This window comes from Cricetulus griseus, chromosome 3, assembly GCF_003668045.3.
Source record: "Cricetulus griseus strain 17A/GY chromosome 3, alternate assembly CriGri-PICRH-1.0, whole genome shotgun sequence".
In the NCBI taxonomy this organism is placed as follows: domain Eukaryota; kingdom Metazoa; phylum Chordata; class Mammalia; order Rodentia; family Cricetidae; genus Cricetulus; species Cricetulus griseus.
Window position 1 is genome coordinate 72,094,711 of NC_048596.1, and position 21,509 is coordinate 72,116,219.

The 21,509-nt window shown below is 43.4% G+C and overlaps 1 protein-coding gene and 1 pseudogene across 4 annotated transcripts in view; one reads left to right on the forward strand and one right to left on the reverse strand.

Moving 5' to 3' along the window:
• Inpp5f (inositol polyphosphate-5-phosphatase F) overlaps window positions 1-21,509 on the reverse strand; it is a 110,671-nt gene that overhangs the window by 35,831 nt on the left and 53,331 nt on the right. For 3 of the 4 annotated variants that reach the window (XM_027404454.2, XM_027404453.2, XM_027404455.2), the window contains exons 3-6: window positions 8,536-8,672; window positions 2,674-2,802; window positions 2,316-2,483; window positions 2,147-2,203 (exon numbers count right to left, since the gene is read on the reverse strand). In XM_027404454.2, coding sequence (XP_027260255.1) covers window positions 2,147-2,203; window positions 2,316-2,483; window positions 2,674-2,802; window positions 8,536-8,672 — 491 coding nt within the window. The remainder of the gene's footprint in view (window positions 1-2,146; window positions 2,204-2,315; window positions 2,484-2,673; window positions 2,803-8,535; window positions 8,673-21,509) is intronic. The other variant, XM_035442172.1, reaches the window with a different exon arrangement.
• LOC103161535 lies at window positions 9,991-10,665 on the forward strand (annotated as a pseudogene).

A 21,509-nucleotide genomic window follows, 5' to 3' on the forward strand; every position in this document is an offset into this window, starting at 1 on the left:
GAGTTTCTGGTTAAAGTAAAGTCAGGCATGGGGCACATGCTTGGAATCCTAGAGCTCACTGGAGTGCACTACTTGGTGCACTCAGGCTAGTGAGAGGCCTTGTCTCTAAATAAAGCAGGTGCTTGAGAGAGGACATCCACATGTACACATATATACACAAAGCCAAAATCATAATAAAATAAAATGGATACTCAAAATACTGTTTGTTTTGAGATAGGGTCTCCCTGTGTAGCCCAGCCGGCCTGGAACTCACAATCCTTCTGTCTGGACTTCCAGAGTGCTGGCATTACAGACACGCCCTATCATCCCCATTTTCAGCATCAGTTTCAAATCTACCCTTCCTTTTGTCACTGTGCTCTTCAGAGCCCATTCATTACATAGCTTCATTTTGGTTTGTGTTCTCTTTATTGGATCCTTGGAAGGTTAGGGTTGGAAACAATGAGGTAAAGGTTTGGCCGGCATCAAACTGTGTTCATTTTTACCACTATTCTCACTACCTGTACTTTTGGTCTAGCAATCAATCCAAGATTCTTGACAGGAACATGGAAACACTTGTTACCAAATGTCATCTTTATCCTAAACCCCTCAGCTTTAAATAAGTGATGGAAGCTCCCCAAACACTGGGTTCCACACTGCCAGCATAAAGACAAATGCTCACCATAAACACCCTATTCATCCCATCACTGAATTTTGGGAGTCACAATATGATCAGTATCAGAGAGCTCAGAACAACCCATGCCTCAACCTCAGTAGACACATGCTAGGTATCTGTCTGAAGATGCCACTGGATAAAATGTCAGTAACTGTTATGAATCACCAGTAAAGAGGAAATGGGAAGAAAGAAAACAACAGATGACCATATTCCATTACTTTTATCTAGAGCTTAGTATCCAAAACACAGCACACAGCAGGCCTCAGGCATAATCCTCCAATATATGTGATAGGATCTAATGGTTAGTCTTCCGTCAATTTGACTGGACTGACTCATCTGGGAGATGAGTCATATACCTCTGGCTGCATCTTTGGATGTGTTTCTATAAAGAACTAACTGCAAAGGAAAAATGTACCTTGTGTGTGGGAGGCAATCATCCCACGGGGTGAGGCCCAGACAGGAGGAAGGGGAAAGTGGATGTCAGTATTCCTCTGTCTCTACTTCCTGGCCCACCATGACCACGAGATGCTTTCCCTGACATGGTGATGCACTTAATTCTCTGAAATCATCAGCCAGAAGCAACCCTTCCTCCCTCCATCTGCCATGTCACACATCCTTATCACAGTGACAAAGAGGAACTTTGCTCAAGCATTTCTGCACAAGAGGAGAAAAAGGAAGAATGGAACCATCAGATCAGAAAGAGAACTGGCAAGATGGCTCAGAGGGTAAAACACGGCCAAGCAAAAGTCCAATGACCTGAGTTCAATCCCAGGATCCCACTGTGAAAAGGGAGACCCAACTCCAAATAGCTATTCTCTGATCTCTACACATATGTGCGCGCACACACACACACACACACACACACACACCAATAAAAATCATGTAAAAAATTAAACCAGAGAGAGCTCCATGCAATCATCTCACTACACCTGTAGTTTGCCCTAAATGCCTCTTCCAATAAGCACTGGGAGTACTGGTGAGGCCTTAAAGATCCACCCACTCCACACCCCAGAAAGTAAACCAGAGTGGAATCATTACAGAGAAGTAGGCTTCTGCACTCCCAATGGATGTGAAAACAAACAAACAAACAAGTGAATTCATTTTTACAGGAACTCTGTGGACATCATTAGATCCCTGGGCTTAGTATTCCCCCCACCCTTCTTTTTCTGGAGATAGGATTTGTTATATAGCCTAGTATGGAGTTGAACATACCTATAGAGCCAGAGGACCTCAAACTTGTGACAAGTTTCCTGCCTTAGCCTCCAAAGTGCTGGGATTACAGGTATGTGACATCACATTCAACTAAATAACTGTTGAAGAGACAGGCTGTTGAAGAATTGGTGAAATTCCTAGAAGCAATGCCTTCATTTTTCTTAGCTAAATGATTCTCTTCAGTGAGGGGAAACATCCTAATAAGATCTCAAAATTCACCGTAATGTGAGTGACATTTGCTTAACAACAGCACTAACGGGGGTCTTAGAAGCATCTACTCACACCAATCTCAGTGAGATCCTGGATCATGTACTTATTCCAAAAAAATCGGTCATCGACCTAGAGAAAGTGGAGGGGAAGAATCAGCTCAGGATACATTACTTCAGTTTCCTATAAAAGGCAAACAGGCAGCGTTCCAGGAGTCAGCACTGCTGTATGCTGTGAGCGGTACCTTCTGCCAGAGGGGACGGCCATCCCTCTCCCCGGTGCTCTGCCTCTGCACTGAGTTGGTCAGGTCATAGGTCAAGCTATAATAAAAGGACTCTGAGTCCATGAACATCTTCAGCAGCTCCTCAAGTAGTCGTCTCTCCAGCTTCTCCTTCTCTTTACTTTCCTTAACCTGTAAGTACAGGAGTCAGATGTAAAGTTTATAGATAATGCAAGACTTCAAGGGAGGACAACCCCCAAACATGGCAGTCTTCTGATACAAAAACAAACAAACAAACAAAAACCTTCCAGATTAATTTAATTACTCTCTATTTACAGCTAATCAAAGATGGATTCAAAGCCCATGTCAATCAAACTCTTACTTTTTTTTTGTTGGGAACAGAGACGTTGGATTTGATATGTGTAAATGTCTTCAGTAGAAACTTGGAGTCATCAGGGGATGGTATAATCTTCTCTGGCTTGTTAATTCCAAAATGATGCTTCTTACAGAGCTGAATAATTTTAAAAGGATGACTCATTATTAATGATTATCTGCTTTAGATGTTCAAGTATAAGTCTGGAAGTAAATACTACTGCTTACACACTTGGGTTAAAAGTAGACCCCAAGAGTTAGTGAAAGAACCAAGCAGACAGAATACAGCTATGGTTTCAGTAATTAGAGGCCACACTGCAAATAAAATATACGAATACAGGTAAGGATGTACTTAGAATTTAAAGGCAACAAACCCAGGTTCAGAGCACAGTTTACTTTTATCTAATACGTCCAAAGGATACAATGTTCGGGTTGAGGTTATTAATACGTTGAAAACTGGCATCTAAGAATATTGCAAAATACACATCTGCTATGCCTCAAGGTCATTACAAACTTCTGAGTTAAATATCCATTTATGCTAATTACCTGAGTGCTTTGGTTGAAAAACTGCCCTGAGTGGGCTCTACAGGGACTCTTAAAAGCTGGACCTTTCAAAACTCTCCACTTATCATTAAAAAAAAATAATGAAATCAGCAAATAACATGATTTGGGTCCAGAGACTAGTTAAATTTAAAGAGCAGTAATTAGGGGTTATTAAAAAAAAGTGCAATCCAACTGGCAAAGGTAAGAGGACGGGACTTGAATATGGATGTGTGAGACAGGAACGGGACAGACTGCGCCCACAAAGGAAGAAGGCTGGTGAGAGTCAATTAGATGCTTTACTTTATTAGCTGCCTTGGTCATGGTGACCAACAGGTCAATAGAGCAGTAACTAAGACAACTATCTTTGTTTTTATTTCCTTCATCTGCTTTTACCTCAGCTTGGAGGAGCATTCACTTGGGCCTACTATCCCTTAGCTTCTTATGAGAAAATCCAAGAACTCTGAGAACTGAGCATTTATTTTTAAACTTTATTAAAACTTCATTTAATAGGAGCTGGAGAAATGGTTCAATAGTTAAGAGCACTTCCAAAGGACCCAGGTTCAATTCCCAGCACCCACATGGCTGTTGGGAACTCTAGTCCCAGGAGATCCAGTACCCTCTTCTGGTCTCCAAGGGCACCAAACATGCATACGGAATGCAGACATACAAGCAGGCAAAACAACCATATACATAAAAAGTTTAATTAAGAGTGCATTTATAAACTATGCCCTGAAAATACATGCCATTCATCATTCACTATTTAGCATAAATGCTTATTTATGAGTATTTAGCACAAATACTCATGATTCTTTAGGAAATATTAGTGTCTTGTTTTGTGGGATATGGCTTCAGAGTCAGTTGGGGGCATAAGTAATAAATAGAATAAACTTTTTGATGTGCTTTGAATGAGAAACACCCTCCATAAGCTCATGCATTTGAATACTTAGTCCCCAGCTGGTGGCACTGTTTGGGAAGGTTATGAAACTTTGGGAGGTGAAGACTAATGGATGAAGCATGCCACTGGGCGTGGGCTTTGAGGGTTTACAGCCTCGCCCATCCCTTCCTCTTCTCCCTCCCCACTCTCCTGGGTGAAGATGAAAACGTGAGCAGTCGGCTTCCTTGATCCTCCTGAAATGCTTCGCCTGCCTGTTGCCACACCCTCCCCACACCATGGACTATGCCCTCTGGAACCTTAGCAAACATAAGACAACTAATAAACAACTAATACACTGTGTGTGTGTGTGTGTGTGTGTGTGTGTGTGTGTGTGTGCGCGCACGCGCACGCGCACGCGCGCGCGCGTGTATGCATTCTGGGGTTGGGTGACAGACAGACAGGCTGACAGACTCACTATATAGCCCTGGCTGGCCTGGAACTTGCTCTATAGATTAAGCTGGACTTGAACTCAAAGAAATTCACATGCCTCTGATCTCAAATGCTGGGATTAAAGGTGTGTGCCACCATGTCTTGTTAACTAATACACTCTTTTTTCTAATACTCCTTTGAAATCATTTACAAGTGTGTGCACAAAACCAAACAAAAACTATTTATTTATTTATTTATTTATTTATTTTTGCAGGAGGAGGGGTTTGCCTGTGTAGCTTTGAAGCCTGTCCTGGAACTAGTTCTTGTAGACCAGATGCTCTCAACCTCACAGAGATCAGCCTGTCTCTGCCTCCCGAGTGCTGGGATTAATGGCGTGTGCCACCACCATCCAGCTCCCAACAAAAACTTAACTGTAAGACAAATGTGTCTTCAAAGAATTTTGATAAGAATTACATATTACATATCTATATAACAAAGCATAAACTCACTGAACCACCTTAACCAAAAGTCATTCCAATGAATACACTAGAATCTTCTACATAATTACTTTTAGAAAAGATAAGAGTAGACCACTTTTTCTCCAAAAGGGTTAAAAGTCAGCCCTTTCAGGAAACAATGATAAGAAAAATTATTTCTTAGGAACCCTTCCAATTATAAAATATTTTGTTTGGACACAACCCTAGGTAACACACAGCACTGACAGCAGGGTTATCTTCCCTTTTCTGAAGGTCTGGGAGTCCTCTAAAGTGTATGATAGGCCCTTTTTACAATTTTGATTTTAAAAAATACCCATTGCGCTATAAACTCCCTCATTTTTTTTCTATTCTTGCAACTTATATTTCACAACCAAGATTGAAAGTTGATATTGCTGAAGAAAAGGAAAACAAATGGTTTTACTTTCAAATTTGTTACCTATGTCCATCCTGAGATAAAATTTTAAACAGCTTTCTGATGGGAAACTAAGCATGGAAAATGATGCTGTTCTCTATTGCAGCAGTGAGATAACAGCACACAAGACATGCAGGCATGGAACTCGAGCCTTTGATGCTTCAAGGGTATCTTTTCATAATGTATAATGCATGTCTTTTGTTTGAGTCCTAAAGTTCCACCCACAGCCATATACATATGCATGCATGCATGCATGCATGCATGTATGTATGTATGTATGTATGTATGTATGTATGTGATACTATACATTGGAAAACAGTGTGGCAATTCCTAAAAAAGTTAAGCAGAATTACTAAAATGACCAGGAACTCTATACTCAAGGGAAATGAAAAACCTATGCATACTAAAACCTTGTATGGTACAAACTGTTCACAGCAGCATTATTCCTAGTAGTTTAAAAATGGGAACAGCTCAAATGTTCATCAACTGATGGTAAGTTAAGCAAAAAAGTAGACTCACACAATGAAATATTATTTCATAATAATAAGGAATAAAGTATTAATAAATGCTATGGCAAATAAATTGGCAGGCAAATAAGCCACACACCCACCTCAGTTAAAAACACAACTGAGGCAGAAACTACAAATTCTAATATGAGAGTCTGCAATAAAACTGTTTCTGCTCCAATTACAGAAGACAAACGGGGCCTGAACAAGTCTGCGGAAGCTGACCCACTAAGCAGCTGGAGGACTCTACTGGGAAGGGTGGCAGTAGTGAGTCACGCAGAGCAGTAAACAGACTTCAAATCAGAAAGGATGCTGCAGGAGAAGACAGGAGCAGCGTCACCCAGAAAAGACAGAGAAGGGGAGGGAGAAAGTGTGCAAAATATGAGGAGGCTTCTCCTGAAAAGTCTCTACCGGGAAATGTAGTCAGAGTGATTACCATTATCCAATATTCTATCCTTCTTAAGATTTTATTTGTGTGTGTGTGTGTGTGTGTGTGTGTGTGTGTGTGTGTTATGGGGGATGTCCTTCTGTATGCTGTGAATATATGTTTCTCTTACTGGTTGATGAATAAAGCTGTTTTGGCCAACGGACAGGCAAAATGTGCCCGGCAGGAAGTATAGGTGGGGCTACCAGACTAGGAGAATTATGGGAAGAGGGACACAGAGAGTGGGTCTCGGTGGAGACGCCATGTAGCCACCGAAGGAGTAACATGCTGGAGCATTACAGGTAAACCACAGCCTCATGGCAATACATACCTTAATAGAAATGGGTTAATAAGAGAGAGCTAGCCAATAAGAAGCCTGAGTCATTGGCCAAACAGTTCATAATTAATATAAGCCTCTGTGTATTCGTTTGGGACTAAATGTCTGTGGACCAGGCAGGACAGAGTTCCTTCCACATGTGTGTGCCATGTGTGTGCTGGTGTCACAGAGCCCATCAGATGCCCTGGAGCTGGCGTTATAGGCAATTGTGAGCCTTATGACATGGATGCTGGGAATTGAACTCAGGTCCTCTAAAAGAACAGTAGGTGCTTTTAATAGCTATCTCTCCAGTTCCTAACCATTATTATTTCTAAGTGATTTTTTTTCTCCTCCTTTATAATCATACAAAAAAATTAAGCTTCTAAAAGCTTCTTTTGTTTATTTAACTTAAACTTTTGGGACAGGGTCTTGTGGAACCTAGCCTGGTCTCAAACTCACTGTGTAGTGGAGGATAATCCTGAACTACTCATCCTGCCTCCACTCTACAGTATACACCACCACTCCTGGCTTTAAAAGCTCTTTTTAATGGAGTTTATATGAACAGAAAGGAGGAGGTGTGTAGCAGTGTCTTGCCTGTGAACCTGTAACAGTAGCCACACCACCCTTTGGATGTGGCTTCAGGTGCACAGAAGCGGAAAGAAGGAAGCTTGAGGTGTGGCTTCTCTTGTCTTCACAAGCCCTCCCTCCTCTCCCCCGCCCCGATAGGTCAGCCAATCCGACAGGAAAGACAGAGAAGCACTCCGGAGGTTTTTTATTATCCGTGTAAGTGTTCTCCAATAAACACCCACTTATCATTTATCTTGAGTCTAGTGAAATCCTTACACTCACACCTTCAGAGGTGACAAATTTGCACTCACTGCTATTCTGGACTCTGATCCCTCTGGAAATATAAGTTCAAATAAACTCTTTGTTCCATGGTTGCCTTAGTCATGGTATTTTAGGACAGCAACAGATAAGTGTTAGCCTTTCCCCTAATTAGCACAAGTAATAACATATATTCCATTCCTAACTTGAACCATAATCTTCGGTGACCCTAATAAGCACTATATTTCAAACAACCTGATCATTCTAAAAATATCCAGTTATGTAGGGGAGATGGCTCAGTGAGGAAAGCCTGAGGACCTGGATTTGGGTCCCTAGCACCCATGTAGGATACCAGGCAAGGAGGCACGTGCCTGTAAACCCTCCCCAGGGAGACAGAAAGGGTAGATATGCTGGCCAGACAGCAGTCTAGCCAACCTGTGAGCACCAGGTTCAGTGAAAGACTGTCTCAAAAAACAAGAGCTAAGATGGTCATGGGGTGCACACCTTTAATCTCAGCCAGCACTCAGGAGGCAGAGGCAGGAGGATCTCTGTGATTTCCAGGCCAGCCTGGTCTTACAGGAAATTCCAGGACAGCCAGGGCTACATACTGAGACCCTGTCTCAAACCCTCTACACCCCACCAGAAAAAAAAAAAAAAGAAAGAAAGTGCTAGAGGAAGATACATGATGTTGACCTGTCTTCCATATGTGCACACACAAGCACCCCCCACCACATATACACACAGACATACACGCCCCTCTTCCACAGACGTGTACGTGGAAAAGCCATGTGATGGAAGCTCCATTTTTATGTTATTTGAAGGTATCTTTCCCTCAACACCACCTCAAACAAAGGTCTGTGCTTCTGTCTTACAGGCTGCTTTTCCCAGGTTCTGAAGGAGTCCGCTGCTAACACAGGGTCTGAAGACTATATCAGTTATTCTAACATGCAGTTCTGAATACAAGCATCCAGAGTCTACTAAACCAGATCCTTGCATCTGCTATCTCGTCTTATCTTCTCTGTGACAGTCCCTTGGTGCCACTTTACCTCCAGCTCAAGCTCTTGAGGTTCCAGTTCAGAAAGTGACAATACAGCAATTTTGGTAACTTTACAGACTTCATGGTCTCCTGGGAGTTTGCCCACCAATGCTTTCTGCCGAATTAAAATAAGCCACCATGGAAGATCTGAAAGAAAAAAGATAATGAACGGATGGTAATTGGAGAGTGCTGGTGGCCTGGGAGTGGATGACCTAAAGGTAATAGAATGTAAAATACACAATAAAGACTTCAAAAAAGCCCCTTAAACAGAAATGTGAATTACACAGCTAACTCTTGTGGCTAGGCTATGGGGAAACAAGGACTCTCACAAGCAGTGCTGGTAGGGTACCAAAGAACACAGCCTAACTGAAAAAGTAATGTATGAGGCCAGTAAAACATCAAAGTATTCTTTTTTTTTTTTTTCAAACTTTCACAACTGCGATTTATTGTTTGAGGAGCAGAGCACACAGACATTTCAATTCTTAACACATGCACCCAATCTTGGAAGAGTCATACATTGTGTTCATGTACCCCGAGAGTCACGTGTTGTTTCTCTTTGAACTTATTTCAGTGATGTTCCAGCCTCACACGTGTCAAGTTTTCCCTAAGACCTCACATAACACTCAAACGCTCGTAATCCTCAATTCCACTGACTCACAATTTTATGCCACATACAGTACATACTCAAAATGCCTGTTTTTCAAAGCATATTATCACAGTTGTTAGGAAAATGGACGGCCATGACCATCAGAGACAGTTCTGACAGGGCAACGACCGAGGAGTTTTTGTTTTTTTGTTTGTTTTTTTAGTAAACAGTTCTACTAGGAACACGAGACCAGATATAACTGAAAATAAGGCAGACGCAAACGCACAACCAAGACTCCAAACACTTAGTACGCTTTATGGTGTCGGATATAAAACTAGCCCCCTCTATGGAATGTTATGGTGACCCCCGAGACAGTCATGGCCTCTCATGATTGAGCCTATTTTCTGGTTGTACCAAAAAATAAACAACCAGCAAATGATTTAACCTCTTAAAAAAAAAAATTTACGCTTAAATAATGGGATGAGGTGAGATTTCCTTCCACCTTTTAAAAATGTTTCCTGAGATACTAAAGAGCTTGCACTTACAAAACAGTTGGTAAAAATATTCCTCTGGATTGTACACAAAGGGAGGCAGGAACCACTGACCGACGTGATGAATGGATAGCCGGACTTAGCTCCTTTCTCTTCTACCTCAGGGGCTGGACTCTGGCTTTCCGTCTCTCCGTTTTCTGCAGGCAGACCCACAGAGTGCTGGTCAGCTGCTTCAGCCTTTGTTCTTCTCTTCCTCGGCCTTTTCTGGTTTCCCGTCCACCTTGGCAGGGAGCGGCTCGGCCGACAGCCTTGGGCGGCGCTTGGGCTCCATCAGCACAGACCTTCCGCTGTTGGGCATCATGGCGGCGCTGGGAGGGAGGAGCGGGCGATGCCAAACCCCGTCACGGAGCTGCGCTGCCCGGCTGCCACCGCACGGAATGCTCACATGGGCTTTTCCGGACCTGGCCGCGCAGGAGGCGCCATCATGTTATGACATTTGACACAAGGACCGAAAGTTCGGCGCAAGGAACCCAAGAGCCAGGACATCCACCTGCGGCTGCTAGTCAAGCTGTACAGGTTTCTGGCCAGAAGAACCAACCCCACCTTCAATCAGGTTTGTGCTGAAAAGGTTGTTTATGAGTCGCACTAACCAGCCACCTCTGTCCCTGTCCCAGATGATCCGAAAGATGTAGCTTACTGGCCCACAGAACAAGACAGCTGTGGTTGTGGGGACTGTCACAGATGATGTGCGGATTCTCGAAGTGCCCAAGCTGAAGATGTGTGCACTGCGGGTGAGCAGCTGGACCGGAAGTCGCATCCTGAAGGCTGGCGGTAAGATCCTCTCCTTTGACCAGCTAGCCCTGGAGTCTCCCAAGGGCCGTGGCACTGTGCTCAGAGGGGTGGAGAGGTATACTGGCATTTTGGCAAGGCCCCAGGAGCGCCACGCAGCCATACCGAACCCTATGTCAGCCGGGAGGACTGGAGAGACTGCTCGGCAGTTAAGGAACCAGTTCCCAGCATCTGCATGGCCCCTAAGACAATCCCTAACTCCACTTTCAAGTGATCCAAGCCGTCTTCTGGCCTCATGGTCACTGCATGCACAGGGTGAACAGACAAGCATGCAGGCAAGACACACCACACATGTAAAATAAAAATAACATAAATCTTGTTTCTTTGTATTTAAATAAGGACCAGTGGCTAAAGTACTTGTCACGAAGTTGGAGAGCCTGCTTGATTTCTAGACTCCATGGTGGAAGAAGGAACTGATCCTTGAATGTTGTCAGCTAACTTCCACACGCACACGCAAAATAATAAATACATTTTAAAATAAAAGGTAAGGAGAGACTGGAATAGAGCTCAGTGGAGGAGTGCTTGCCCAGCAAGTACAAGATCCCAGGTCGAATCTCTAGCACTTCAAAAGTAAATAAAGTGCACGCCATTCCGAATAGTGTACTGAAATCACATGACATTCCACTCTGTCTTACCACTGAACCACCCCTCTGTCCAGTGTATCCATGCTGTGTATGTTACCTGCCCATTTCTACTCAGCTAGGTTATCAGACGACGGCTGTAGTATCACAGCACTGTTCATGCAGCCCTGCATAGCATTCTGATGCTGTTACAGTGTCATTAACCCCACTTGATCTCATTACTTTTAATCTCTTATCTAGCCTAATTTGCAAATTAAACCTTATCAAGGTATGTACAATTGGGAAAACTATAGTATAGCCATGAGCTGTTTATGATAGGGATACATCCTAAGAAGTATGACGTTAAGTGATTCCATCACTGTGAGAACATTATGGGATATACTTCCAAACTAAGACAGCCATGATACCCATAGATCATGCTCTTATTGGACCACTGTGGCTTCTTACTGTTGACAGCACATGACTCTGCCCCACGAGGTACTATCTGCTATTGCAGGCGTCCACTGGGGATGGGAGCATACCCTTCCAGAAAGAAAAGGAGATATTGAACCTATGTTGCTTTACCTTCCATAAAAGAAAGAAGGTGTGATTGGCCTATGCCTTTAATCCACGCACTCAGGAGGCAGAGGCAGGTGGATCTCTGTGAGTTCAAGGCCGGCTAGGCTGAGTTCCAGAACAGCCATGGCAACACAGAGAAACCTGTCTCAAAAAACAAAACCAAAAAAAAAAAAAAAAAAAAAGAAGAAGATTCATTTATACAAAACCAACAGGAGAACTAAGCCAGAAGTTAATGTGATTGGTTAATGATTAGAAGGAAAGTGGAAATGGGGTAGAGAGGGGCGAAAGCCACCACAGCCAGCCCAAAGTCTCCAACTCTTGAAGGGCTTCTGCAGTTTATACCTCAGAAAGGTCTCTACATTGTACCAGTGATTTCAGAGGATGAAATGCTCTGGTAAAGAAAAAAAAAAAAAAGATTAAGATCTGTTCACCTTTCCTTTGTTCTCCATGAAGTTAAGAATAAGAACATTTACACGTGTCTCTGGCATTTCAAACTGACATCCAAGTAAGATATGTGAACTAATTGCTCTGAATATACTTGAAGGCTGTACTCAGACGCACATTTTCCCCCAGTGCTGAAGACCAAACCCATGACCTTGTGCATGCAAAGCAAGTGTCTGCCACTGAGCTACAGCCCCCAACCCAGCTGCAGCTTCTAATTATCTTTCTGGTGATTGGAACATCCTATGGATTTTGAAAAGTTCTCTATGCTGTTTTGTGGTGATATATTGTTCATGATTTATTAAAGCCACTGGAGAGCAAAATAGCAAAGCAGCCACACTAGTTAGCTATAGAGCTAGGCAGTGGTGGCACACACTTTAATCCCAGGACTCAGAATTAAGAGGTAGACGGATGGACGGATCTCTGTTAGTTCAAGGCCACACTGACTACACGAAATTGATCCAATCCTAAAAGAAACAGCTTCACACAAAGCTGTTAAACCCATCTTTAATCCCAGCACTAGGGAGGTGGAGACAGGACTGATATAGCTGGGTGGAAAAAGGAATAAAAGGAGGAGGAGACAGAAATTTGGAGCCTATTGCCTCCAATGATTCATGGAGACAGGACTGCCATTTCAGCTGGGTAGAGGTGAGATCTACTGGCTTGGCTGCTTTGTTTCTCTGATCTTCAGCTTAAACCCCAATATCAGTCTCTGGGTCTTTTATTTTTCGTGTTACACTTTTTGCCTTAAACCTACTTTGATATAACACAGCTATATCAGTTTTCATTAGGTTAATTTTTACAATTTTGTCCTTCTTTGAGTCATGGTCTTACCATGCAGTCCTGGCCTGCCTAAAACTCACTATTGTGAGAAACAACTTTTCTATTAAAGGTGGTTAGTCTGGCAAGGACTCCTATTTCCTGAACATTCCTCTTCCCCTTTGTGCTAACCAGACAACCAAGTCAAATAGTGAAGTTACATCCCCAGCAACGGATGAAACCACTGAACACCTACCTATGTCAGATATACAAGACAGAATGCATCTTGGCCAAGTGTGAGTCTTTTTGCACCCCTTTTCCCAAAAGAATGGCCTTGCCGCACTACTGTTTTGTTCATGTGCTCCTCTGTGCAACACTGAGGCTATCATTTGTCTCTAACCCTATGTATACCAGGCTAGCCTAGAACTCAAGATCTGCCCACCTCTGCTTCTGCCTCCTGAGTGCTAGGATCAAAGGTGTGTACCACCATATGGTCTTGGTGGTTTCTTTTTCACAACTCTTCACTTTCTGCCTTTCTGTATATGTTAACACATGCTATGTAAGATAGCTATCAAGATATGCTATCTTGAAAGCAGCATGTAAATGGATTGTGGTTTCCCAGTGTGAAAATCTCTGGTTTTTATACGAAACGCCACTTCCAATGTCTAGACTAAGTCTATCGTTTGCTACTTTTCCCAGCCAGTCCCAGTCCCAAGTTTCTAACTGTTATTTCATTCTCCTACTTCTGTAGTTTTTACAGTCTTTTTAATACTTTTTATCCTTATATAGTAGGAAATGAACCTTAACCTATTAAACCTGAATGTAAATTAGAGTCTTTGCCAATTCCTAGAGAATAAAAGGATCTTGGAGTAGTAACCTTTAAAATCTTTTTTGTGTTTTGTCTTGTGTTCTTTCTCCTCCTCCTCCTCTTCCTCTTTTTCCTTGTTAAATTCTCTAATGTTGCTGCTACTGCTGTTTTAATTCTTCATTAAATTTAAACTCCATATGAAGCCAAATTCATTTACATTTACCAACTTATTTCCCTTCCCACGGACCTTCACTCCTTCCTATGTCCCCATACTTCCAGGAGTAATCTTTTTTTTTTTTTTTTTTTTGACTAGAAAACTTTTTTCCTATATTGCTGGGGAGTGAACCCATGGCTTGGACATGCTAGGCGAGCTCTCCAGCCCTGAGTTATACTTCAAGACACTGAAGAACTCTACCATTTCTTTCAGTACAGAGACATATTAATGGCATATATCTTTTTTTTTTTTTTCTATTTCACCATGCCTTTCTTTTCTAAAATAGGAAGGTATGGTGAAGGCAGGACAGTAAAGCAGGGAAATCAACAGGTTTGTCCTGTCTGTGGTGTCTGTCCTTCTGTTTTTACTGTTTGTGTCCGTTTCTGTTCACCCCATGGGTCAACAACTAACCACCTGCATCCCCGGTATCCTAATGCCCAGCTGGTGACGCCCCAGCCCCCCGCATCTTTCTGGGGACCCCCATCCCCAGATTCCACCTCAACTGTGATCGGCAGATGTGCCTGGAGGATCACAGACTGCTGCCCTGAGGACACGCAGGAGGTACGGAGGCCAAGGACGCTTGGACCCTCCTCAGTTAGCGGCGATTGTAGCTGCCTGGTTCTGCGCCACTGCCTTATAAGCGGTCTTATAAGCGGCGTGGACGGACTGGGTTGGTGTCTGTTCTTTTCTGTCTATTCTGTCTCTGTATGTTTTTATCGTTGGTTTTCAATTCAGGATCTACCACGACACCTCCTTTCGTTGAGTCATGTGGAGCCACACTAGGTAACTTTCTTTTTCTGTCTTTGTTTCTGTATAGTTTCTGTGAAGCCTGGAGGGTTAGAACAGGCTGTGTGACTGGACAGTTGAGCAAGTTTGTTATCTGTGTTATCTGATCTGTTGCAATCCACACCCTGCTCGCCTGCTTTTCGGTGCTGTGTCAGTTTTGTGTTTTCAGGTCTGCTCTTTCTGTTAATTGTTAAATGTAATGGTCCTATGTTGGGGTCACTGGCGGCATCTGTAAGTAGGCCTACAAGAATTGTTTAGGGCAGAAGTTCAGGCGACAGCTTCCACAATCTGTAGGAGGGGTACTTGCTGGGAGCAAGTTGCCTGCTCCATCTGTAAGGGGACAAGCGCACAACAATGACGCACAAAGCATAGCAACCACCCTGGGAGGGCCTATGGGCCATAACAACCAGATGACCAATCAACACAGGGCAAGCCCTCAAAGCCTGGAGGCACACCAATCCTGAGCCTGTGCATACCCCTAGACACTCCCCTTATGCTGCCCTAATAAAGATCTGTACGCAGCAGCTTCTAACTGTCTTTGCTAGCCATCTGACATGGCGGGTGGATTAAAGGCCCGAGCTAACATGGGGTTAGCTCGTTAAACTACAATAAAGCCTCATGCAATTTGCATCAAGCTATTGCCTCCATTCTGTGATTGGGGTGGCCGCAGTCCTGGGCTAAGATTCTGGAAGCCTCAGCTTTTCGAGGGTCTTACATTTGGGGGCTCATCCTGGATTTGCGACCACCCCTCACCTGAGTGCAGTCGATCTTGGAGGTAAGTGGGTACCCTGTATTGTCTGTGTCTTTGTGTTTTTGTGCCGGCTGAAATCTGGTTCTGTGCTTTGCAGTCGCTCGTGTCTCGGGAAGAGACAAGAGCTCAGGTCTCGGGAGGACACAGAGTGTGATCAGTAGACGTGCTTGGGAGATCACCGACTGCCACCCTGGAAGACGTTCCAGGAAGTCTGTGGGAACCTCAGGGACGCTTGGGAGATTCCCGTCTGGGAGCCGGTGAGGGTACGGTAGTTCTCCTGGATTGGGGAAGTTATCCGTCCTCCCGGCCGTCTGTATTTCTGGAATGGTTTTGTCTGTCTAGGTGTAGACAGACATCTGATAGTTTTTGTCTGTGTGCCTTGGGTTTGTTTTTGTCTTATTTGTGACTCTGATGATGGGACTGACCATAACCAACCCCCCTCAGTCTGACTTTTGACCACTGGACGGACGTTAAGGACCATAGTTAGTCACGCCCTCCCCCCCTTTCGTTGAGTCACGTGGCGCCACACTAGGTAACTTTATTTTCCAGTCTTTGTTTCTGTATGGTTTCTGTACAAGAATTGTTTATGGCGGAGGTTCGAATGACAGCTTCTGCAGTCTGTAGGAGCGGGACTTGGTAGGACCAAGTTGCTTGCTCCATCTGTAAGGGGACCCAAGCGGGTCGCCCAATCTGTAGGACAGGGACTTGCTGGGAGCAAGTTGCCTGGTCCATCTGTAAGGGAACCCAAGCGGGTCGCCCAATCTATAGGACAGGGACTTGCTGGGAGCAAGTTGCCTGGTCCATCTCTAAGGGGACCCAAGCGGGTCACCCAATCTGTAGGACAGGGACTTGCAGGGAACAAGCCATCTGAAATTCCGAATAGGACCCTAGTCTGTGTTACCGTACTGTCTGTCCACGTTTCACATTTGTGTTGTGTGTTTGTTAAGCATCTCTTTCTGTCCCTACTGCCCACGCATGTGGCATGCATGAGTCAGGGGTCTTTTCTTGTTGCCCTGAGCACGTGGCGCGGGACAGGAGTTCTGCCATGTGTCACAGGTTATGTTATGTTGGAGTCCCCCGAGGCTGCTTTTCTGAACTCGAACCGCTGCTGCAGCCCTTACAGCTGAGCCTGGCCGATGTAGGTGAGTCTTTCCATATCCCACACCTGCTGGTCTGTGAGACATGCAAAGTGGGGCTCTCTCTGCCCCAACTACCATCCTGGCTTGCGGCAGGAGTTTCCCTGCTCTGAGGGAACATGGCTGCAAGGCTGCCATCTGCTTAGCTGCCCGGCCTTCTTTGTGCTCCACACACGTGGTATGCAGGGGAACTGCAGGGATCTTTTTCCCACCCCTGAATTGGCTGAGGGTTTGGGGTTACCAGCAGCACCCCCGCCTCCGCCAGGTCTCTTCCCTGAGCACATGGAGCTCAGGCAGGTGAACCATCTGTCCTGATCTGGATGTTCTTAAGAAAAAAACAGCCTTAAAGTTATTAAAAAAAAAAAAAAACCTTAAGAAGGACTTTGATAAGAGTATATGTTGACTAAGAAATGAGAGAAAATGTAGGAGACTAAAGTAATAGAGAGAAAGAAAAAAAAAGAAATTTGTCTAAGAATGTATATAGGAAGTTATAGAAGTTATAGAGGGTTAAAGCAAGTTGTAGAAGGTCAGAGGAAAGTTGTCGAAGGTCAGAGAAAAGGTTGTTACAAGTCAGAGAAAAATGTAAACTGTAAACTGTTATGGTTTCTCATGTCTACAAATAATAAATTTTAAAATTGGTAATATAAGTTAAAATATTAACCATATCAAGTTAATTCAGTTTTAAAAGTTCTGTTTATTTCTCAAGTAAATTATGTATACTTATTTTAAAATGTTCTGTTGCCTGGCATAACCTAAGTTTTGTTACATGGCTGACTGGTAGCCATTTTGCTGAAGTTAAAAAAAGACACTTAAACCGCCATCTTGACTAAAGGTGACCACATGGAAATTAAAGGTACCATCTTAGAAAAAAGTTTTTCAATTAAGATTTAAAATGTTAACGCTTCTATATATTACAGAAAGACTTTAAGGGAATTTAAATTTCTTTTTAAAACCAGTTTTTTAAAATGTTTGTTTTTATTAATGTTTGTACTTAAAGAGCTTCAATTTAGAATTATTTTTAAACAAAGCCTGACAATGTAAAGTTCTTGTTTTATAAAAGATGCTAATCTATTATAAGATGTTACAGTTTGTGTTTTCAGAAGTTTAGGGAGTTGGTGGCACACGCCTTTAAGTTCAGGGCGTTGGTGGACACGCCTTTAATCCCAGCACTCGGGAGGCAGAGGCAAGTGGATCTTTGTGAGTTCAAGGCCAGCCTGGTCACAGATTGAATTCCAGGACAGGCTCCAAACTCACAGAAAAACCTTGCCTCAGAAAGAAGTTAAATTTAAGCAAACAGCTAAAATATGTACATGTAGCTACTGTTTAAGGAATATAAGGTAGCTCTATGCAGTTTTAAGTTCAGCTGTGCTAAGTTTCAAACATTTTACTAAGTTAAAACCAGTTACAGTCAGACTGAAAATTAATTACAGAAATAAGACATTACCTGGCCACCTGTGTGCTTAATGACAATAACTAAAACGGACAAACAGACCTCTAATGCTTCAGAGACCTGCAGAATATGGCATTTAAAACGTTATTTTAAAAATTTTATAACATCAGACAGACTGCTAGATCCTGACAGTGACCCAAAGTCTCCAAAGAAGATTATGAGGCACCCCAGTTCCTGCACCTGGATGATGGTGACGCTGACCAGTGAGCGAGATGCTCAGATGTGATTCTTGTTGCCTGTCACGACCTGGCCGAGACTGTGGACAAAGCTGCTGGACTTTGGAAAATTGATTGTACCCCTTTGCCTAGACAAAACAAGGTCAGTCTTTTCCATGTCCCTCTTCCACAGAGAGGAAAAAACCTCTCACCTTATAGGCCTGGCGAAGATTACTGTTCTTTGAGACATCTGTCTCCAGTGGTAATGGAGAAACTTGGGTATGGCTAACTGTATATGGACTGGCTTCTAACTGGCTTCTGTCACTTTTTAGTAGATTTGGATAAAATATACCCTTTTCAGATCTCTGAAATATTACTGGTTGTCATCTTGACAGCATCAGGCAGTCAGATCCACTATAGACTAGTCAGTATGCTAGCTGATAAAGTAATGACTATCTACTGTTCAGGTACAAGTTCAAGGTTTTTAGGTTTATTTTGGTTGTCATCTAAACATAAACTTAAAGGGCTTTTCATCAGCCCAAAGGCACCTCTGTCCAATCCATACCTGGCTCTCTGGACAGAAGAAAAATGTACATGCTTCTAGCACAAATCTGTAGTTTTTGCTAGGACTCAAAGTTATAAATATGTTCCTGCTGTTTGAACAGATATCCAGATATCTGCTTTTTCTGCACTGTGGGCTTCAGTAAATAAGTTTTAACCTCTGTTCCTAGTCTAAACATGTCTTAAACAGGTTTCTGCTTCTGGCAGACATCTGAGTATCAGTTGCTGACTAGAGGCTGTTCTAAGTAGACTGCGAGCCCTAGACTTGCTGTGGATGTGAACCAGTCCAGCTGATGTGGACACCCCCTGTCTCTGCAACAGTGTCTGCTAACCAGAAGCTCCTAATGGATTCCCCATTGCCTAAATTCCTTTTTTGCTTTTGACTAGCATTTCAACCTTCTGGGGTCCCTAACTTCGCCCCAAAGTCAGCAGGAAGTAGTTTGGGAAAGAATTCAACTCCCATTTTCCCTGGTTAAAATGCTAAGTCAGGAGGGACTCCCTTGCATGGGGATGCCAATATCTCTCACTCCCTGATGGGGGCGCTAGAGAGACAGCAATTCCATGATTGGAATTTCCAAAAAAGAAAATGGGGAATGAAGGGACCAGCTTCCCTTTCGGCAGCCATAACAGCTGAACACGTGCTTGCCATAAACTTGCCTTGGTCACTTAGATGTCAGAATCCTGCCTTGTGACAAGGAACCAATCAGAAGTTAGTCAGTCACTAGAAAGTCAGATGCCTGTCTCGTGACAAGGAACCCATCAGAAGTTAGTCACTAGAAAGTCAGATGCCTGCTTCGTGACAAGGAACCAATCAGAAGATAGCTGGTGGCGCTATGCTTTACGACCCTGGGTGTGCTTTACGGACAAGCGCACAGCAATGACTCACAAAGCATAGCAACCACCCTGGGAGGGCCTATGGGCCATAACAACCAGATGACCAATCAACACAGGGCAAGCCCTCAAAGCCTGGAGGCACACCAATCCTGAGCCTGTGCATACCCCTAGACACTCCCCTTATGCTGCCCTAATAAAGATCTGTATGCAGCAGCTTCTAACTGTCTTTGCTAGCCATCTGACATGGCGGGTGGATTAAAGGCCCGAGCTAACATGGGGTTAGCTCGTTAAACTACAATAAAGCCTCATGCAATTTGCATCAAGCTTTTGCCTCCATTCTGTGATTGGGGTGGCCGCGGTCCTGGGCTAAGATTCTGGAAGCCTCAGCTTTCCAAGGGTCTTACAGTGACCACATGGAAATTAGGAGGTAGCATCTTATAAACAAGTTTTTAAATTAAGATTTAAAATGTTAATGCTTCTATATATTACAGAAAGACATTAAGGGAATTTAAATTTCTTTTTAAAACCAGTTTTTTTAATCTTTATGTTTTTTAAAAGTGTTTCTATTAATGTTTGTACTTAAAGAGCTTCAATTTAGAATCAGTTTTTAAGCAAAGCCTGACAATGTGAAGTTCTTGTTTTATAAAAGCTGCTAATCTATTCTAAGATGTTACAGTTTATGTTTTCAGAAGTTAAGTTTAGGGCGTTTGTGGCACACACCTTTAATCCCAGCACTCAGGAGGCAGAGGCAGGCCGATCTTTATGAGTTCAAGGCCAGCCTGGTCGACAGATCGAATTCCAGGACAGGTTCCAAAGCCACAGAGAAACCCTGTCTCAGAAAGAAGTTAAGTTTAAGCAAGCAGCTAAAATGTGTACATGTTTAAGGAATAAGGTAACTCTATGCAGTTTTAAATTCAACTGTGCTAAGTTTCAAATATTTTACTAAGTAAAAACCAGTTATAGTTGAAAGATTTTAGTTTTCTGAGAGAAAAAGTTTTAAAAGATTTTAGTTCACAAAGAGAAAAGTTTCCCACAGGCCTTGGCTCATTACAAGGGAGTTGGCCCCAACCCTGGGCACATTCTGTGGTTTAGATGAGGGAAATCACCAAGACAACCCTGTTTGGGTCACACCTGGCTGGCCAGCAGACAATCAAGGACTTTCCAGAGTACATTCTATGTTTTTTCCTTTGTAAAACAGGTCATACCTAAGTGACCTCATTAATATGAAATCATACTTTGCAATCAATCACTTTGCAATCAATCGCTTTGTACGCCAAGCATGTATGCAGATTTGTGGGTTTTCCCTATAAAAAGAGCCTATAACCTTTGCTAGGTGTGCAGCTTTCCCAATACTGCTGACACCCAAATGCACATTCGTTCAATAAACTCCCTTGCTTTTGCAGCTCTTGGTCTGGTTTCTGAGTCTTGGGGGCTCCTCGGGACCCTGTGCCCCTTAGGGTTCTGGGGTCTTTCATTTGGCAAGCCAGCCAGGAGTTCAGAGGAGACCCCAGACTCATTACCTTGATTAAGAGGAGGTAAGTCCCGCCAGCTTATTTGGATTTATGCTTTCTGTTTGTCTATTTGGAAGTCCTGTATAGGCTATGCAGGCTTTGTAGAGACTCACGAGGTAGACTGACGAGTCGTTCCCCTCTGAGTCTGCCCCTGGAGGACGCTCCACAGGGTGTTTGGGTGGGCGAGGGCGAGCAGGCAACCCTCGTCCTTGGGAGTGAAGTCTCCGCTCCGTTTGAATTTGTGGTTTTGGTTTGGTACCAATTTGTAGCCGCGTGGCCTTTGTTGTTTGGCCTGATTGTCTGTCTCAGTGTTTGTCTCTTTTTGTTTTTCACCATCTGACCACCATGGAACAACAACTAACAACCCCCTTAAGTTTGACTCTAGATCACTGGGGAGACGTTCGGGACCGAGCCAGCAACCAGTCCCTGGACATCAAGAAGAAAAAATGGCAAACTTTCTGCAGTTCCCAATGGCCAACATTTAATGATGGCTGGCCTCGGGACGGTTCTTTT